The 21,305-nt window shown below is 34.6% G+C and overlaps 2 protein-coding genes across 2 annotated transcripts in view; one reads left to right on the top strand and one right to left on the bottom strand.

Moving 5' to 3' along the window:
- Positions 1 to 21,305, bottom strand: part of LOC144980858 (trifunctional enzyme subunit alpha, mitochondrial-like) — a 36,229-nt gene that overhangs the window by 4,659 nt on the left and 10,265 nt on the right. Inside the window, exons 3-18 of the mRNA XM_078928737.1 lie at positions 18,490 to 18,557; positions 18,032 to 18,165; positions 17,538 to 17,676; positions 16,543 to 16,662; positions 12,326 to 12,428; positions 11,941 to 12,010; positions 11,699 to 11,754; positions 9,553 to 9,671; positions 7,988 to 8,044; positions 7,306 to 7,415; positions 6,315 to 6,387; positions 4,953 to 5,050; positions 4,488 to 4,623; positions 4,077 to 4,163; positions 3,250 to 3,337; positions 2,432 to 2,553 (exon numbers count right to left, since the gene is read on the bottom strand). Coding sequence (XP_078784863.1) covers positions 2,432 to 2,553; positions 3,250 to 3,337; positions 4,077 to 4,163; positions 4,488 to 4,623; positions 4,953 to 5,050; positions 6,315 to 6,387; positions 7,306 to 7,415; positions 7,988 to 8,044; positions 9,553 to 9,671; positions 11,699 to 11,754; positions 11,941 to 12,010; positions 12,326 to 12,428; positions 16,543 to 16,662; positions 17,538 to 17,676; positions 18,032 to 18,165; positions 18,490 to 18,557 — 1,580 coding nt within the window. The remainder of the gene's footprint in view (positions 1 to 2,431; positions 2,554 to 3,249; positions 3,338 to 4,076; positions 4,164 to 4,487; positions 4,624 to 4,952; positions 5,051 to 6,314; positions 6,388 to 7,305; positions 7,416 to 7,987; positions 8,045 to 9,552; positions 9,672 to 11,698; positions 11,755 to 11,940; positions 12,011 to 12,325; positions 12,429 to 16,542; positions 16,663 to 17,537; positions 17,677 to 18,031; positions 18,166 to 18,489; positions 18,558 to 21,305) is intronic.
- On the top strand, positions 222 to 1,368 carry LOC144963484 (uncharacterized). Its single transcript, XM_078897564.1, has 3 exons — positions 222 to 456; positions 800 to 898; positions 1,227 to 1,368. The coding sequence occupies exons 1-3, from the start codon at positions 347 to 349 to the stop codon at positions 1,366 to 1,368; spliced, it is 351 nt and encodes a 116-aa protein (XP_078753690.1). The 5' UTR covers positions 222 to 346.

Raw genomic sequence — 21,305 nt, 5'->3', positions numbered from 1 at the left:
TAGAGATTTCGATCACCAGTGATCGATGGACACGCCCCCCTTCTTTCCTCTCGTTTCGCTTTAAGTGCGCTTTATAATATGCCCCCAAATGGCAATTTTATAATAATTTACTTAATTTTATACAATAAAAACTAAAAAATCTCTAAGAATATTTCATTTTTTCCTCCTAAATCACAAGAAATACGAAAGTATTTGTGTCAGTAACTCGGTTCGTCACTCGACTTCCGCCATCTTGTTTTGACAGTCGACTTGTCGTCTCTACTCACAAATTTACTCAAAATAAACTAATTAGATACATTTTACAATGACTTATTGTACCGAAAAAGAGGTCTACGATATCTGATACATGAATGAAGACAGTGACGATGAAAATTACGCCTCTGTTCCCGAGAATATGATGCCTGATGGGGACCTGCCCTACTCACCTAATCTGGACTCGAATGACGAACCTGACGAGTAAGTATTTTTCTCAACTTTTCACAATTCCATCCTCTGACATCATGTTCAAGTCAAAAAACGCACATCCTCTTGAACCCTGATCTTTCTTTTATCAGTTTCTATTAAGTTATTATTTATTTTTTCACTTTTCACCTCATTTACGAAGCATAGAAGTTGGGCAAGTGGTTAGCTGAAAATGTAAACAAACATGGCTGACAATAGAAGTAGAGAGCCATGTATTTCAACAAGGAGTGATACAACTTTATTTTTATTTCTGACTTTTAGAAATTAAGATTGTGATATTTTGTGAGAGCAGCTTTTAACAGAATTTTGTTCTTTTTTAAATTTCTTTTTAACGCAGTGAGACCCAAATCCAAGTACAAGATGAGGATTATGAAGATGTCACTCGTATCCCTGGTGTTGCAAGTATGAGTACAAGTAAAAGAAGTCATTACGAAAGGTGAGCAGGAATCTTATTATTATACTCTATTCAGATGCACTTTGGAAGTATGACATTCTAGAAATTATTAGTTTATAAATTGCTTCAAATTGTTGGTATGAAGCAATGTTTTAGTATGTGGCTCACAAATAGTGAAGGTAAGAATTTCATGGGTTCACAGGGAACATGAGAATGACAAACAGTTGATATACTGAAATTTTGTTACTTTTGTGTATGGAATGAGTCAAGCAGTCAATATTTTGTTTATTTGGTTTACCTTTGACTTATTAAAATTGTTTTTGCAATTCTAATTCTTTTTTTTTTTTTTTTTAAATTCATCTCATTTCAGTTCTCAAATTCCATCTCAAGAGATTCCTGGCCCTTCCAAACCCAAGAAAGTGCGCCTTGATCCTGGTCCCACAACCCCTGTCCCACCTTTTTGGCATGAACTTGACCCTGGTCTATTGTATGATGGATGTGTTGAAGTTTGAGTTTGTAATTTATTTATTTTTGTGGAAGATTGCCATATGGTTTTCCTCAAAAAATGCAAATATTGTTCTTCTGATTTATATAATCAAATGCCTTTACAAGTGCAGTTTTGTGAAATAAATATGTCACTTGTGAGTGAATTACTATTCTGGAATGTAAAATGAACCATATAATTCATTTAATCAGTCAATATCACTCATTTGAAGTAAAGCAGACCAATTGAAATTGAAACTGTCATTTTTGTGATGTTTTTTGTTCACATATATATGACTCATATTACGTAAATATTGACCTAATATGTAATATTTGTAATCAGCTGTATGATTTCAAGTGTTATGGTCATTATTTTCCTCAACCATAAAAGAAATATGATATTATGGACAAACAAAAAGGCTATTAAGTTCTTTTATGTCAAATAATGCTGGATTATGCCCCTTTTTTCCAGAAAAATTGCTCGTCTCTAAGACCCTCTCAAATACTCATTTTCAGGAAATTTGCAATGAATTTTGTAAATAATCTGCAAAATATGTTGTTTGTTTGGAAAATAAATGGTATTTGATTATATTTCATAAACTGAATTTTTTTCCCTCTTAGTGATTGAGAAATGTGTTGTTTTTGTGATAATTTTTTGAGACCCTACCCCAGCACATAAATCTGATTTATGTTTCGGAGAGGGTTTCAATTGTGGTATAGACATGTCACTGTGATCATTGGCAAGTACAATGATATATAACTTTACATGGTTGTGGGCCAGTAGAATGGGTTAATGGACATTTTAATAGCACTACCCAGTCATTTTTCACTCTAGCTTTAAAATAATGGAACGTTTGAGAGTAAAACGATTTTAAAATGTGAGAAATCTCACATTGATCTTCCTTAAATTGAGGACAGGTGTTCAGAAAGTTAAGAAGCGCTTGATAGAAAGACAAGTGAAAATTTTAGCAATCTTTATTTGGTTTGTCTTAAGGGTTTTATGACGCTTGCAACAATTCTGGTAATTTCAGATACAGTAAAATGGGATAGAGACACAAACACTATTGAAATTTTATACATTCTCCAACTAACTTGTATAGTTCTGATAGCCTCTGAGAGAGTAGGAGCCAAAATTCTCGTTGTGTAGAATCCAGGTCCATCCTTGACAGTGATGACAACCTTGCCTTGTCGTAGACCTACATCAACAGCAGATGCTGAGAGAAAAATTTGTTTAAAATTAGTTTAAGTAGTTCTTCAAAGCATTAGGCCCATGGAGCCGGAGTTTATCCTGGTTTCTATAGCTTGAAACATATTTTTTTCTTGCTACCCTTTGGATGGGACACTAGTCTATCGCAAAGTACTTTTCAACAGATCAAATAGACCCAGCTACCCATTCACTGCTGGGTGGACAGGGGGGTCATAAAATATCTCAACGGCACCTGGGATCGACCTCAGTCCCTTTGTGAAGCGTGTGCTCTACCAACTGAGCTATTGGGACTCCATTAAAATCAATTAATTACTAAAAAATAAAAACTACTAACACTTAATGTATCACTTTAACGACTTTTGACCAAAATAATATTCAATATGGCTGCCGTACTTGCAAATGATTTTTTCAAACAAAGCATTTTTCATTATGAAGTACAATTATAATACAACATATCCTGGAAAATTCCATAAATTGAAGAATATTCCAAAAGCAAACTTCGAATTTCAAGGTACATTCAGTAAAAAACCATTGGTATTTCACAACACTTGCTGTGAGAATGCCTCTGTACTTTAAACATTTAAACCCATATGTCTCCTTTTCAATAAACAAAAATTACAGTACTGGAAAATGCAATTGTTTGAACATTTATTACAAAAGTGATGGTAACAAGTGGATTATGTCAATCAATTGAAATATTTACCAGCTGTGTCCTTTGATGTCTTGTCAGTTGTGATGATCTCCAAAAGTTGCATTTTGTCCACAGGCGAAAAATAATGCATCCCAATAACCTGTTGTGGATAAGGTCTTATTAGTTCAATGTGCTATTTGTGTGGTGGCTTTAAAAGAGGTGCCACATGATAAATTTTTTATTTCAAATCAAAATAAAGTGTCATTTAAAAAAAATCTTAAGTGGAGCAAAGGCTACAAACATTTATATATTATATTCCAATAAGACAAAAACAGAGAAAATCATGTCAAGAGATTTATGTTTATTATAAAGCATTCCATTAGTTACATGCAAAAAAAAATAATTAATTTTAACTCTGTTTTTTTTAAAATGAATCTGTCAATGAAAGTTGAGTGTTAAATCAAGAAAATTGTGAAAATCATGGAGTTGACGATATTATCTTATCTTTTTGTCATCTTCTTAAAATCAGCAAGTGAGACATTCGGCACACATTTCACTTCTATTACAGGCCACTGTGAGTTATCCAGCTGAGCCCACTTCTCATTAAAACTGCTAGATAACTGAAGTAAAGACATTGAAGGGAGAATAATCCCCCCCCCCCCCCCCCCCGTCAAGCTCTGAGGGCTGCCCAAACCAGATATATGGTGGTAAACTATGAATTCATAACTAAATGAATCTTACATTTTTAACACAACAGCCAAGGTTTGAAAATACAAAAACTATCCTATTCAATTTTTCAAGATTAAAAAAACCCAAACCAAAACAACCAAAATTAACAATTAAAACATTCAGAAAGAATTGCTCATGGACATAGTTAACTATTTGTTCTGCTTCATTACCTTTTCTGGACGTTTGCTTGCCTCTGCAATCTGAGTAATAGGCAGGGCTGATGTGTTAGAAGCAAAAATACAATGCTCTGGGATGTGCTGATTTGAAAAGAATAGGACAAAATTGTTTGAACATATGATGACAAAGAACTAACAATTGTAATGTAAAATGGTGCCATTTATCTAACTGGTAAGAAACATGCTCTATATAAATATATAACCTAAGCTATGGATAGTTTCTTAATTATTGCATCGTTTAGTTAAAGTACAGGGGTCCCGATAGCTCAGTTAGTAGTATCAATAAAACATGTAATATATTTTTCATTCTGGTTCATAAAATAACAAATTTTAAGTTCGAAGTAAAGCTCTAAATGAATGATGACGAAATTCTTTTAAAAACAAAATTGATTTTCCCATTGTTACCTGTTCTACTTCTTTGATGACTTTGTGTTTGATGTTGATGTCTTCAAACACAGCCTCTATCACCATATCACAGTTCTTAAATTGATCATAAGACACAGTTGGATGCAGATTCGATAAGATTGTATCTCTTTCAAATCTAAAAGATAAAGTAATCAGACATTACTTAAGCATCAAACAAATAATTACAATAATGACAGTAATCATCCACACAATCTGCCAAAAGGAAGTCTAAAATCTGTATTCTTCCAAAAAAAATTTGATACAATAAACATCAATTAAAAATGCTTTAAATAAAACATTTACATTAATATTTCTCTGCATTGTACTTAATTTGGATATGAAATAAAAAATCGTAGTTTGTTTTTTGTTCAGAGAGACTTTTAAAAGACATCCTTTTATACTAGAAGACATTTTCTTATTTAATCAACTTGGTGTTTGTCTATCGATTTCATGACAAAAAGTTACGTTGTGATTCTCTTTCTCTTCGCTGCTTGGTCAAATCCTTTCTGAATTTGGTCTTGCCCTCTTGCCAAACCTTCAACAGACATGTCTTTCATTATTACCTTGGAATGAAAAAAAAAAATTGAAATAAGTAATTAACTATGCACCAAACAATAAACTGAAATGTAAAAATGAATGAGCTTGTAATCTTGAATATCTTTTTGAATCAGTCTTTGCTTGTATTATTATACAACCACAGAAAATGAAGACTTGAAATGGGTGACAATTCAATAAAATATGGCAATTACACATTACAAAACTAAACAGGTGATTATTCAATAAAATAAATGATAATTACACATTGCAAAACTTAAACAGGTTACTATTTAATAAACGGACTGTACATTCCCTACGCCAGTGTACTGAATATACACTTGTGTTTTTGCTACATCAAAGTACCAAATACACACATATGTTTTCCCTACACCGGAAGAAATTATAAAGACTAAAGGACTTGACCGAGAAGGTCAATTAACTCCACCGAGGATGGGATCTGAGACTAAGGGAAAAAAAAGTAGAAAAAATGGGGACAAGTTCGCCAGCAAAAAGGTCTATGTAGATCCAGGAGTGATCTATTCTTTAGTCTGATCTGAAAAAAGTTGACTGACATGTGATACACTGAAATGGCATATTGCAATTGCATATTATATTAAAACCTAACAACGATATGGAGAGAATAATAGATGCGCTGCTTCCTTCAAGATTCTCTCTCTCTCTCTCTCTCTCTCTCTCTCTCTCTCTCTCTCTCTCTCTATATATATATATATATATATATATATATATATATATATATATATATATATATATATATATATATATATATATATAAAATTCAAAACCCTATAACTATAAACTGGGTTTTTTTTCTTTTTCTACAGAACCCATATTGCATAGGTGAAGAGGAGGGTGTGGGGACAGATATCAACTTCAGTTTTCTTCCCTCATTTTCTATAACGCAATAATCTTTTTCTCTTTCAGGCTCCTTGCTATGACTCTTTTTATACGAAATGCTCCAATCTTTTATTATTCTTTTGGTTCTATGCGATATTTGTTGAGTATTTTTTAATGTCACCATAACATGTGTCACATTTGTGGTTTATTAATTTGTTTTATAAATTAAACATTGCATTATCTTTTCTACTACAGAAAATCTTCTGAGTTGTTATCTTTCAGAAATATTGTTTAAGAATACCCTATTCATTTTGTAAAGAGGTTGGTTTGTCACTTTTCTATATCAAATAAGCCGAGTCAACACATATTTACAAACAAATGTATAACGCCAATGATTGCCCACTTGAGATTAATTGTAAATTTGTATTAACAAACCTTCATGCCCTTGTCGATTGAAACTTGAGCAATACCAGCGCCCATGAGACCAGCACCTAAAATGCTCAAAGTTCTGGTGGAATAACAAAAATTTGGGATAAATTTATGCTGAAATGTAAAAAAAACAAAAATCAAACATAACAAACCCCAAACGAGCTTAAATAAAGGGCAATATCCACCAAACATGCTCAAAGTGCTTTACAAAGGGGCCCCAGTCGATAGCAACACTAAAAATTTAGGATAAGACAAGATGCAGGTTAGACGAAATCACACAATCAGTTGACCATGTAAGAAACAGTAAAGGGGTTCATAACCGAATCAAAACAAACTCGTTAAAATGACGGCGACCAAAATTATGACATTGTTTTAAATTATATATTTTTAAATCCGCTCAGTATTTATCATTTGACTAAATCAGACCAGATCATCTATTCACAATATTTTGTGGCTACTTCATATCTTAGAATAATAAATAATTTAATAATTAAAAACAGATAAATACTAAGATACAAAATCGTAAATAAAAGGTATACATTTGTATGCACTTTAGAAAAAAAAAAATTGAAATTAATAATAATGATGATACCACCACCACCACACACAACAACACCAACAACACCAAACAAACACCAACAACACCACAACACACACAACACAACCAACACAACAACACCAACAACACACAACAACAACAACAACAACAACAACAACAACACAACAACAAACAACAACAACAACAACAACAACCAACACAACAACAACAACAACAACAACAACAACACACAACAAAAAACAAAAACCCAAACAAAACAAAACATAAAATAATAATAATATAATATAATAATAATAATAATAATAATATAATAATAATAATAAGAAGAGAGAAGAAGAATAAGAAGAAGAAGAAGAAGAAGAAGAAGAAGAAGAAGAAGAAGAAGAAGAAGAAGAAGAAGAAGAAGAAGAAGAAGAAGATCTCTATAGAAGGACTTACTTAACAGGCTTTTGCGGTTTGCCAAAACTGTTTTTCTTACAAGCTGTTTGCCCATGGTATAAACCAACCAGGGCTTTAGACTCTGTTGTGTGGGCAAGGTCAGCAAATCCCTGCATAAATGTAATGATAGGGTCATTGAAATTTCTAACACATCCAACAATATTTCTAAAGCAATTCCTCCATATTTCTTTTCCTGATTTGTCGTTTAAAAAGAACACACACACTAATGCAAGGGTGAAAAAGAGGAGTGTAAAACTAAATAGGAGAAAATCTGATCTAATGTGATCACCTAGTAATTATTGCTTATTGCTTATTGGTTGACTGCAGTTGCCAGTAGTCCAAAATTATTTGCTCCAGACCAGATTTTTTTCAGGTGAAATCAGAGTTTTGGCATCTCTGTAAGAGTTATATTTAGACAAAGTGGTTCACAAAGCCAATGTAAATCTTAGATTCTGTAAGAATAAACATACAACAATTGCTTGTCACTCTTCTAACCATATTATTTTCCACCAGATATTTCAGATCCCACTGCAGAAGCATACTTGGGTCTATAGAGAGGCAAGATAAAACATAGACTGCACACAGGACCAATACCAGTTCCCTTGCTTTGAAGCAAGTGGTCGGCCAACTGGGATATCTGGCCCCTTTGTGTTCGACAAATGAATTAAGAAATAAATATTACCTCTGCTTCAGCTAGATAGCCTTCATTTGGTCCTTTATCGATGCCGGTTCTTGCAATCTGAAAAATCAACAATATTGGTTAAAATAATTCATTGCCATGCCAAGTAGAAATAAACCTGTTTCTTTTTCTTCTATTTCATATCAACTGAACGACTCAGTCAGAATTAGTATAACTGCTGTTGTAGATCCAAACTATGGGTGGGAAAGGAAACTGGAAGACTGAATTATGGCAAGGTCAAACTAGAAAAAAAATTTAATTTTAAATGTGCACTTCTTTACAACATACATTTTCTAGTCGTAGCAAAACCTGTGCACTTTGTGTGACAAAAATATATCTAACTTAAAATGCAACAAAATTGGAGATTTATTTTATTTTACATGTGACAAAGAGATATTCTGGATGTTAATAAGAGCAACAAAAATCGATATAAATTACAGATCTGCCAACCTTCCCAGAATGATAAGTGTATTCTATAACCTTAACAAGCGTATTTTTTAAGCAAATGTGTATTTCGTCGGCGCACAAAAAGTGTGCACTATACAAAAATTTATATAAAAGCTAACAACAAACCCAAATCAAAATAAACTCTGATCTTCATCTAGTGGTAGCGGTGATGATTATGAAGCTGTGGTGGCGGTGGTGGTAGAAGTGATGTGGTGGTGGTTATGGTAGTGACAATGCTGTGATGGTGGTTGTAGTAGTGGTGATGCCATGTAGGAGATTGTAAGAGATGATAATGTGGTGATGATGATGCTGATGTACCAAAAGAAGTTGTGATGGTGATATACATCTGCCGGCTCAGTAAATCAGGTGTGAATAAGTTTTGAGATAAAATATTTGGGAGAACGGTCTTCAATTCAATAGATAACATTTTGCAACAGTGACAAGATATTTTCCATATATGTTATCTAATGATCCATGCCCCCCTCCCCCCTCTCTTTTTTGTGTGGAGCATTTACTACTCCTTCTCCTCCTACTACTACAACAATTCCGACAACTACTACTACTATTACTGCTACATACTACTAATACTATTGCTTTTGGTCAAACGATAGGAAATTCACATTATGTAAAATGCATATTCAAGTTTAATACTTCTAAAATATGCCATTTAAAGTATAAAATAAGCTTACATGCATAATTCTATGCAAATCCTCAAAAAGGTATGAGAAAAATATTGGTGAAAACCAGCATCATATAACTAACTGAAATGATAACTGTACTAAATGAATGTGATGCATGTCAGAAACATGGTCAACAGTTGGTGTTTGACATGTATATATCATTGCATCAAATGTATCATTTTCAACACCATTCACACTTGAGAAAAAAATATTAACATATTACCAAAAAATCATACTAAATCCTTGGGAATCGTATCCACGTATCTGGGTCCAAAAATCTTCCTAAAATATGCGAAATCATAAAAGGTGCTAGGCCTGTATAAATGGACTTTATAATAGCGTGACCAGTAAACATTCAAATCAGACCAAAAATTCATTAACAATCTTCTTCTTCTTTTTTTATTTTTTATTGTTTTAAGTCAACTGTGACACAAACTTTACCTCCAAAATCTTGAGTGGGGCTGGATACAGACCATTAGTCATTTTCATCACTTGACCTTTGGCCTTGTTGAAAACAAAATTTTTCCCAAAGTCGTATTCCAAGAGTTTGTCCATTATTTCTGAGGATAAATGACGAGATTATAAAATTAAGAGTGCTATATCTGAGAATCCTTGTCAATTATACTTCCGAGATAGCAGAAAGTGTCTATATCTTCGAGTTCCTGATCTTTTACTTTGATCTGCTCCCTTTGACGCGTACCTATCCTCAAGACCTTTGACTTTGCAGGGTGAATTCTTAGACCAATTGATTCCGAGAGGCTGTTTATAATTGTGGTTTTTGCTTGCATCTGGTCCATGCGTAAGCTACTCAGAATAAAATGGATGGATAGAATAAAAAATGAAGAAGTATGGAAAAGAACACAGCAGAAACCAGTGGGAGAGGATATAGGAAGAAGACGATGGAGGTGGATTGGACACACGCTTAGAAAGAATGACTCAACTATAACAAAGAAAGTATTGGACTGGAACCCTCAGGGCAGAAGATCAAGGGGAAGGCCACGAGGAACATGGAGAAGAATTAAAGAAGCTGATATACAGAGAAGTGGTAAGACCTGGAATGAGATAAAAAAGTTGGCTCAGGATAGAGAAGGATGGAAACTGTTTGTCTGTGGCCTATACCCTGACCCAGGGTGAAAAAGGCAATGATGATTATATCTGAGAATTACTTAAGTTACACTTTTTTTGTTTGTTGCTTTAGGTCTCTTCCAACACAATTGAGGTTATATGAGAGACCGCTGAAACAAAAAAACAAGCAATCTAACAAAAAATAGTACAAATGTAAATCAAAATCATAACCTAAAGATATCATAAGCTAAATTATAAATAACCTAGAACAAACAGGCAGAAGATTTACAGAAAAAACTATCCCCTGTCAAAAAATACAATCACAAACCAAAGAAGCAGGATAGGCTAGTAAAGAGAAGAAGAAACGACATCACTATCGGATCGTACACCCATGCGAACATCATAGGTATATGATTCAAGGGTGATGCTCCCATCCAACCACCCGCTAAGTTACACTCAATCATTAAGTTTCCAAGGGTATCTAATAAGCATTTTTTTCCCACTTTTAACCCAAGTGACACTATATTGCATTCCAGAAGTTACACTCACAGTGGCTAGTTGCTACAGCTGATCAATGTAACAATGGCAGCTCGCCGAGAAGTATTTCAACATTTACCACCCATCCAAGAAAATATCTGGTTTTTGAGCGAGGGCAAACGTATTATGAACTAATTAAACCTGTAATTTTTTGCAATTTTTTAAAACAGTACCATGACAGCTAACTGGAACACATCTATAGAAAAATATTTTTTTTTAAAAAGTAAAAAGTAAGCGTCAGCAACAAACTTGGTTATAAAATTATTTCCATTCTCCATAAAATGTCTCAAAACGTGAGGATCACTAATATCTACTTTCTACTTAGAATTGTTGAGTGGTGGAATGAGAATGAGAGGGAGCAAGGCTATACACCTTATAACTTTATCTATACACACATTGGTCTAACGCAAGCACACACACACATATACAATAAAAGAATATCATACAAACACACACACACACATGGGTAACAAGCATTCTTTATGTTCTTCGTTTGAGATGAAACCTGAGGTAAAAGATGGCTGGAGGTGGGCGGGGGAGCACTTTTTTGCCTTCATTTATGGCTCATTAACTTACCTTCAACAAGTTGAAGGACAAAGCTAAACTATTAAAAATCAGAATCAATTAAATTTTTACTATATTTCCAAATATAGAAAGGTTAACAATTCCATTAATGACCTTGTCCGCATTACAGGACCGACACACTCATTGTCAAAGCCAACTCGTCCTCATTACTGGACCAACCCAGTTATGCTCGTCCTCATAAATGGACTCAAGTTTTACTTGGGTTAATGAGAATGGATAATGATAAATAATCAAATGGCCCTGTTGATCTGTATCAGTTTAATTTTCTGGACCAACAACTTTTATCACTATTCCATTTTGAGCAAAGATTTAAACATTCAAAACTGAATAAGTAACGAGGCTATAGTCATATGATTATATTTTTAAAAAATAAATAAATAGATAAATAATTAAAACTCACTGTCTTGAATGTTCTTTTTTCTTGGTGTTTTTTTCAGTTTTTTGTCAGCCAAATCTCTGTTGATGTAAAAGTATTCAACGAAAAAAGATCAACTATAATAAAGCTGTATTAAAAACATCAGTAAACCAGAAGAAATAGTGGTAATGAATACCTTTATTAAAGGATAACTGAAAGTAAAATGAATATCAGAATAACTAACAATAAAGTTGCTCACATATATATATAACTTATTCTTTTCATACCTGGCGGTTTGAACTGCTACTTCTTCAAGATAATTGAGAGAGTTCTCATCAGGATTTGTTACACCAGGACCTTGAATATAAAAATATACATATATATTTATCTAATACACATTATCAAAACAAATAAAGCGTTAACAAAAAAAAAAATAAAAAAAATAACAACAACCTGGAAAAGTTCATTTTCAAATATATAATATTAAGAAGAAAAATATAAAAACAGTATCTTTAAAAACTGTTATTCAACAGTCTGACATCTGATACCAGTAAATCATAGCTGCAGGAAAAAGCCACCACCAAAGGATGCATGATAAGGCTATTCAGGCATAATGAATCGCTTAAAGAAGGAAAATAATCAATCAATATATTTTGTCAACTTTTGCCTTACCAAGGGGACTGACAACCATGTCAACGAGTCCCATTTTCTTGGCTTTGTCAGGCTTGATGTTCTTTCCTGTTAACATCATGTCAAGGGCATTTGGCACTGAAATCTGGGTGAAAGCAAATACATACTTAATTCTTGCGATTGAGTATCTATGGACATCCTAGAAGTCAAAATCAATATTATATTTAGTGACATATATACCTCTAAAAACATGTTACATGGAAATATAATCTTAAGATTTTTAAAAATGCTATAACTATAACTGTAGAATTTTTTTTGAATGCAGTTGTTGCATTGCACTATTTGGATGACTTCAAATAATCTTTTTTTAATACTACTCATCACATAAGAACGCTTCATTTCATCATGCTCAATAATGTTTTTTCGACTCTCCCAGCAGGTAATTAAGTTTCATTTATTTCCTTTACCAATAAAACTATTCCCTGTAAGATGCTGCCCTTTGCTATCTTACATTGCTAGAAATATCCATCACCACCTCATTGACACCAGTGTTTTTAGTATAAGTAAACAACACAGATAAGAAGTATCTATAATCAAAATATTAGAAGACTTTTTGATATGCTAATAAATGTGTGATACATTCATTATAAAACAAATTATCAGAAAAGAGTTGAGAAAATTAAAAGGGTTTTCAGTATCGTAACTAGGTACCACAAAAGACATAATTTTTGGCGCTAAAAGACTTTGGGGTGGTAGGGGGTTAAGGCCACAAAAGACAAGCCTGCTGGACACAAGCGCAAGATTCCATATAAGAGGGAAGCACTCTAATGTCAACAAATATATATCGGTACCCCTAATAACATACAAAGAGATGATTTACAGTGGAAAAATCCTCCTCCTTAAAAGGAATAATATATTTTACTGCACCCTTTCAGTTAAGGATCCCAGAGAGGGCCATGGCAAAACCAAGCAATATAATTAAGACGTCCATAAAGCAGCATGGTGAAAACAGACTTTGCGGAAGTAAAAACATGATGTCTTGGGATTATGAGTTTCTTAACAGGTTGATTTATTATCTAATGCTGCTGTTTTGAACATTGTGCTTATCATTCATGATTTCATGTTAAATTTTGAGATGGAAATATTGACTTTACCATTATGTGTGATATTTTCCTTCTATCTGTATCATTTTGAGAGATATTTTATCTTTTTTATGCATTTTAATCGTAATTATAGCTACTTTTCTGCCAACATGCAAATTTGGTGTTTCCTGATGTTCACTTCTTTATTTTGCAAAGACCGTTTGAAGAAAATGTCTGAAAAAAATTTGACCTCTTCCCTGAAGTACCCGCTACATGTTGACGTACATTATATGTCATTTTGTATGATCATTAAGTTAATTTAGTATATGGAATAAGCTATTTCATCATGCTGGAGGCCAAAACATTTACTTTTGTGAGTGTTTTGGGGGAATTTCAACAGACTGGAGAGTTAGTAAAAAATTTGTGTCTGGTTCAAATCTTGTTATCTTTTATTTATCTAGTCATTGTGCTTAAAAAATGTGTTTTACAAGTATGATAAATCTTTTTGGTGTTTAGCTACATCAGGGGTGAGAATGACTGGTCACTAAAAAGGAGGAAATTTTTCAGTGCTAGATCAAGAACCATCCATGCAAAAAGGATATGATCCACTTTATAGATTTAGGTTTGTCTGACAGAAGGAAAGATAGTGTGTGTTTGTGTGTGTGTGTGTTTTGTTTGTTTGTTTTTAAGGGTTTACGGCGCTTGCATCACATTTAGGTTATATCAACGCCAGTAAAAAGGAAGAAAATGGGATAGTAAAAAGTTCTAGAATTACAATTAAAGCACCCAAGAAAAAGTAAGACATAGGGGAACAAAACAAAAAGGGATCAAATGTAGATTCAAAGAGCAAACCACCAATGTACTTAGTTTGAGATCACCTATGTCTCATCCGGGCACAAAGAGGAATACACTCAAATGCTTACATTATATACATTCAAAATAACAAATATACTAATACATAACAGAGAGATGATTTACAAGGAAAAAAGTATAATCTCCCAAAACAATAACTGTGCATTTGACTGTTTCCCTTACAGTTAGGACTCTGGCCAGGGCCAGGACAAAACGAAGTAATCTCATTCCAAGACAAAGACAGAAAGCATGTTGGAAAACAGATATAAGGGGATAGAAGACATAGTATGTACCCCCTTGCCCACTATGGGAGGTCAGGAACCCCACCCAGGTGTGTATGTGTGTGTGTGTGTGTGTGTGTGTGTGAGACAGAAAGACAGAGTAAGAGAGAGAGAGACTGCTCAAAGTGAATATAGTGATAGGTACAGAGAGATTAAAGTGAAAAAATAACCGAGGTTAAAGTACTGAGTGAACGTTATTGTTAGGTGTGTATGTGCTTTATTTGTTAATCGTAAATATTAAGTTAACATATGTTTCATGTTGGCAATTGCCAGGAAATTAACATTTTAATTGAATCCTCTCTCTCTCTCTCTCTCTCTCGAGAGAGAGAGAGAGAGAGAGAGAGAGAGAAGGAGACACAGAGAGAGAGAGAAAGAGACACACAGAGAGAGAGAGAGAGAGAGAGAGAGAGAGAGAGAGAGAGAAAGAGACAGAGAGAGAGAGAGAGAGAGAGAGAGAGAGAGAGAGAGAGAGAGAGCGAGAGAGCTCAAAGTGAATCTAAAGATGAGTACAGAAAGATGAAAGTGAAAAATTAACGAGACTTAAGAACTGAGTGAATTTTACTGTAAAAAAAAAAATAGATTTAAGTAAGATCAAAAGCACTGGAGAAAAAGTGACTGGTTCAAATAGGGCTCACAAACGGACTCCAAGATCAAACTATCAATGTAGTTAGTTTGAGGTCACCTAAAAGTCTCACCAAGACACAAGCACAGAATCCTTGTGAGAGAAATACAAAACTTAGAACAACAAATCTAACGTCACACAAAAGAGAGATGATATACGAGAACAAGCATATCATCTCCCAAAAACAACTATACATTTAATTGTTTCCCTCCCTGCCAATGAATCTGGCCATGAAAAGGATCAAGCCAAGACAAAGGCAGAAAGCAACTCTGATCCATGCAAGTCAAAAGATCCCACCAGGAAGATAATGTGATAGTGGTGCTTGCACTAGAGGCGGTACTGATGATGATGGGATAGTTGCTGTCGTAGTGGTGGTAGTTATGGTAGAGATGGTGATGATGTCATGATGGTTCAGGGTGAGAATGACTGGTCACAAAAATGGAATTCAAGACCTATCTATGCGACGATAACGTATAAATTTGAATTTCATAAAAAATTTACTGAGATGCAATCAAAAATGTGTCTCGCAATAATTTCTGACACCACTTGGAGGAATTTCAAAAGTTGAAAGTGTAATTACAACATATTGTAGTAGTAGTAAGAAAAGATGGCGGTAGGGATGATGCTGTGGTGGTGGTTGTAGTAGGGCCGTGATAAGGATGATGATATGGTGGTTGTAGCTGTAGAGGTGTTGGGAATGATGGTGTGGTGGTGGTTGTAATAGTTGTGGTAGGGATGATGTGGGGTGGTTGTAGTAGTGATAGTTGGGATGATGTGGTGGTGGAGGATGTAGTTGTATTGATAGTAGGAATGATGATATGGTGGTGGTTGTTGTAGTAGTGGTGGTAGGGATGATGATGTGATGGTAGTTGTAGTAGTAGTGGTTGTAGCTGTAGTGGTAGTGGTGGTAGAGATGATTTGGTGGTGGTTGTAGGTAGTAGTAGTGGTGGTGGGGATGATGATGTGGTGGTGGTTGTAGTATAGGTGGTGGTTGTAAAAGTAGTGGTGATAGGGATGTTGATGTAGTGGTTGTGGTGAGTCTTTTTAAAAGGCGGAAAAGTGATGGTGATGGGCGGAGATAAACCATCATTTAGGCGGAAATCCGCCTTTAGGCGGAAGATTCTCAGCCCTGTACATGACGTCAAAGTTGGAACATTTTCTCACATCAGTGGGCAAGTAAAAAAATTCTAAGTTCTTGCAAAATGAATTTACTCTCATTTTTTTAATTTATGTATGGATTTTCAAAACTTAAAAAGTGTTTACCATGGCTACCAGAATGCTTTATGAATATAGTAAGAAAAATCAATTTTAAATACTCATAAATTGTCTCTTGTGGTACCTATTGTAACAAATAATATGAACATCATGGCTTTGTGATCACAACTAAGAACTACATTTTGGTTAAAAACTGAGGATACTTACCAATTTGGGTAACCTTTGGGTTCCACCAGCCCCTGGTAATAAGCCAAGCATTACTTCTGGCAAAGCTAGACCTGTTTTTTTATCTTTCATGGCAATGCGGTAGTGGCATGCAAGAGCAACCTGAAATATTCAAAATTATTCAAGCTTTCCTCATCTCTGGCTAATTCTATTCCAGGCATTCACTGTATAGACACAATCTATAAGTATAAGACTGGCAGACATCCCAACTTGTTAATCATATATGATTAAGTGCTCAATTTGAATCAATTTAAATCTAAAAGAATTATATTCCAATATAGTTACATTACAATAGTAACCAAAATTCACATAGTTGAGTACAGGAGTCAAAATATGACATAAGACATAATGGTGATTTTGTGAACTTTCAGAGGAAAATACTTGACATGACAAAATCTTTGGTCAAACACTTTCTTCAATAGGGCGCTTGCAACACATTTAGGTCATTTCAGCGTCAATAAAAGGGAAGAAAATGGGATAGTAAAAAAACTGAGATTTACAATTAAAAGAATACGAGAAAATGTATGACAAATGGGAATGGTTAAAACAGGGAACAGATGTAGATTTCAAGAGCACACTATCAGTGTTCTTAGTTTGGGATCATCTAAAAGTCCCATCCAGACATAAGAACAGTTGAGCACAAAGAGGAATACATTCAAATGTTTACAAATCACAATATTGATATTCGAAATAATAAACATAACAGCACATAGAAGAGAGATGATTTACAAGGAAGAAAAATACCACTCCCCAAAACTCTAACTATACATTTGACTGTTTCCCTCCCAACCAGGGTGTCCATCAAGGGCCAGGAAAAAAACATTCCAAAACAAAGACAGAAGGCATGTTGGAAAACAGATATAGGGGGATAGAAGACGCAGACAGTGCCTCCCTGCCCACTATGGGAGGTCAGAAAACCCCATCCAGTGGTTCAACACTAAAACTGGTAAATAATACAAAGCTCATGACAAACTAACCTCAAGACCACCCCCAAGACAAGTGCCCATAATGGCTGCAACAATGGGCTTTTTGCTGTCCTCCATCATTTGGAATGCTGACTGACCATTTGCAGACAGTGCCTGGGTTTCTGCTTTGTCTTTGCAAGCCTGAATCATTCTAAATGTGCAAATAAAATTGTTGCAATAATTAATAATCTTGCCTTCCATGCACAACAATCAACAACAAAAAAACAAAACAAAAAAAACCCCCAAAAAAACCCCCATAAAATAAAAGACATGCAGATAGCCTCAAAATATATGAAAGATTTTGATTAGCAGTTAGTTTATAACCGGTGAATGTCAAATATTTCAATTATAAACACAATGAATGGTTCCAACTCCCCAAAAGATAGATAAGAAAACTATTCAAAAGGCCTTTAGAATGAGGAAATTCAGAGTTACTTGGATTTGAAAAAATTATAAACCCTGATCAGAATAGGAAAGACAATACTAACAATTATTTGCTTATTTACCCAATATCTGCTCCAGCAATAAAACATCCTGGCTTCTTAGAGATGAGAACAGCTGCTTTGATTTTGTCGTCGTTTTTGACCTGGGTGATTACATCTTGAAATTCTTTTTGCATGTCTAAAGACAAAGTATTCACCTGATGAAGACAAATGGTTAATAACAATATTGAATATGTTACTGATAAGTTTGCACAAAGAATGCTTAGTCCTCAATTTGAAATTTCATCATCCAACAACCATAGGCTAGCCTTATGACCTACACTATTCTTCAGTTTACTATTATGGTCTTTACATTGACTTCAAAATTCTGAATTAAGTCCAACAAAATAGTTTGATCAATAAATAAATATTTTCTCCATTCAGCAATTGCCTTTCCTCAATATGGCAAATCATTAACAAGCTGAAAAACAAAACAATTAAAAAAAAAAAAAACACCAACCCAAGACTCAGGTTTAACTTACCTTGGATTCAGGATTGTCAAATCTAACAACCGCAACATCATTTTTTATTTCAACGTTGACATATTTTCCTGAATAGATGAAAATAAAAAATATTTAAACATAGTTATGAACAGGGCTGGCGGAGTCGGTTATTTTTAAACCGACTCCGACTCCAGCCTTGAAACCGACTCGACTCTGACTCCCGACTCCTCAAGCATAGTATTAATAGGTAATAATATGCAACCAACACTCGCAGCTACTTTTAGCTTTTCCCCAGTATATGTATTATAACAATACATGCCGCTTCATATTTGAAACTAGGACAAAAAAAGAACTGAAACTAGACAAAAAGGAAACTGAAACTAAGATATGAATAAAACTGTCATTAAGACCAACAAAAAGAGGAAAAGTGAAATTAAGACAATATTGAAACTGAAACCATTTATACTAAAATAAAGTCACTTCTTATGGTCTTATGGTTATCCCACTTTCTAATAACCTAACTTTAACATTGAAGAGTCAGCATCCCCACCCCTCCCTCTAGTCAGGTACGGGGTGATTGGCATTGATGCCAACTTAAATGTACAGCACGAGAGCATGAAGGTTGGGGAGGAAAGGGGGTTTTGGAAGCATAGTTCACCTTTAGCTAATACCAATGTAATTTTTTTCAAATTCTATAGGCCTGGATACTATCTATATCTAGTATCTAAAATATTACACATTGAATGATATAAAAATGCGGTGTGTCTTTTTTACGAAACCCGCCGAAATCCTGCGAAACCCGACGCGACAAAGTTATGGGAAGTAGGTGGCAGTGGGGAGTGAACCTAGAACTCAGGGAAGTGTACACCATTGGGGAGTGAATCTGGGACTGGGTTTCGGGGGTTTCGTAAAAAAGAACTAGTGCTTTTTTACGAAACCTGGCAAAACCCGACAATATCCAGCAACGTTATGGGAAGTAGACAACTGTGGGGAGTGAACCGAGACTCAGGGAAGTGTACATCAGTCGGGAGTAAACCTGAGACTAAGGTTATCGGCCAGTTTCGGCGGGTTTCGTAAAAAAGAATTAGTGCTTTATTACGAAACCCGCCGAAACCCGACAATATCCGGCAAAGTTATGGGAGTTTGGCAACAGTGGGGGGTGATCCTGGGAATCAGGGCGGTGTACACCAGTGGGGAGTGAACCTGGGACTGTGTAAAAAGGATATCAGTGGGAAATAAACCTGGGACTAAAGGGAGATGGATACCATAGAAAGTTGATAGTTGGATATGGGAGTTGAGTACCAGAGGAGAATGAACCTGACACTATAGGAGATGGGCGCCAGTGTGGAGTGAACCTGGGACTCAGGGAAGTGCACACCAATTTGGAGTTAACCTGGGACTGTGGGAGATGGATAACTGTGGGTATCCGAGCCGAACTATAGGAGTTGGGTACCAGAGGAGAATGAACCTGACACTATAGAAGGTGGCGCCAGTGGGGAGTGAACCTGGGAGTCGGGGAATTGCACACCAGTGGGGAGTTAACCTGGGACTGTGTAAAAAGGATATCAGTGGGAAATAAACCTGGAACTAAAGGGAGATGGATACCATTGAAAGTTGAAGCCGGATATGGGAGTTGAGTACCAGAGGAGAATGAACCTGACACTACCTATAGGGAAATTCCATGAAAATGTCAACCGAAGGGGTGTTTTACAAATTCTTAAGAACATATTAAAATTTGGTACCAATTTGTTGGAAAATCATTCAGGATTATGAATATAAGGATATTTCGTGCATATTTGTGGTACAAGATGCTTATTGTAGCTTTATGTAAGGGTATCCCCTATTTGAAGAACAAAAAGAATATTTTCTCAATATTATAAATCTTGCAACTTCTACAAAATTATAGCCACCTTTGCTGTTGTTTATTGATATTAAAACAATTATAAGTATCAGGAACCTATATAAACATTCAAATTTACGATTTTAATGAAATGTTGTCCTCAACGGTCATTTTAATGACCTTGGGAAATTGTATGTCAGTCCGTTACCATTAAAACAGTATTTTTCATCTATGAAAGATGTGATTGTTGTACAGATTCACTATTTCAGATTTTCTGTTCTTACATGAATGGCTTTAGCACTGTAAGATAATTTTTCAAGAAATTTATCATATAAGGTACTTTTGTTGGGTAACGGACTGATATTTTTTAGGGTAACGGACTGACAGTAACAGACTGACTAATTCTATTTTAATTCAAAGACAATATATAAAAGTTGTTTATCAAGTTTCAAGAGTAATGTCCACTCCAATGTGTTTCAACTGATCAGGCAGCCATTTTATAAACATTTGGATCCATAAAATTTCAAACACTGGCCTTCAACATCAAGCCTGCTATTTTGCAATAGGTAAGTTGAATCTTTTGAAGCTTGTGAATCTTTTGATCACTTGAAGATTTTTGCTATGTTTGAATTGAGGGAAAAACACTGTTTTTTGTTCTATAATATCCTTATGACAATGGAGCCAGTAGTAGTCTTCTGTTAAAGGGGCAAGAAGCCCTGGGAAAAAAAAAAAAGAAATCAAACATTTAAATTAATGTGAAAAACTTTTGAGTCACTGAGGCTTTAAATGTAGTGGGTCAGCAAGCTGTTTAGTTGTGTATAATGTCAATATTTTAGTTGTTACAAAGTAATGTCATACAAGTTAAAAATGAGTTTTATTTTCTTAGTTTTGCTATATTATTTTTGAGAAAACAAGATTTGCTTTTTATTCCGATTTGACTTTCATAGCTTATGATGTAATTTCGCTCAATTTTCTTTATTCACAGGTTCAAAATGCCTACTCTATCCATGATTCA

This window comes from Berghia stephanieae, chromosome 1, assembly GCF_034508935.2.
Source record: "Berghia stephanieae isolate SIO BIC M18660-M18661 chromosome 1, UCSD_Bste_1.3, whole genome shotgun sequence".
Lineage (NCBI taxonomy): Eukaryota > Metazoa > Mollusca > Gastropoda > Nudibranchia > Aeolidiidae > Berghia > Berghia stephanieae.
This window is presented reverse-complemented; position numbering and strand designations above follow the sequence as displayed.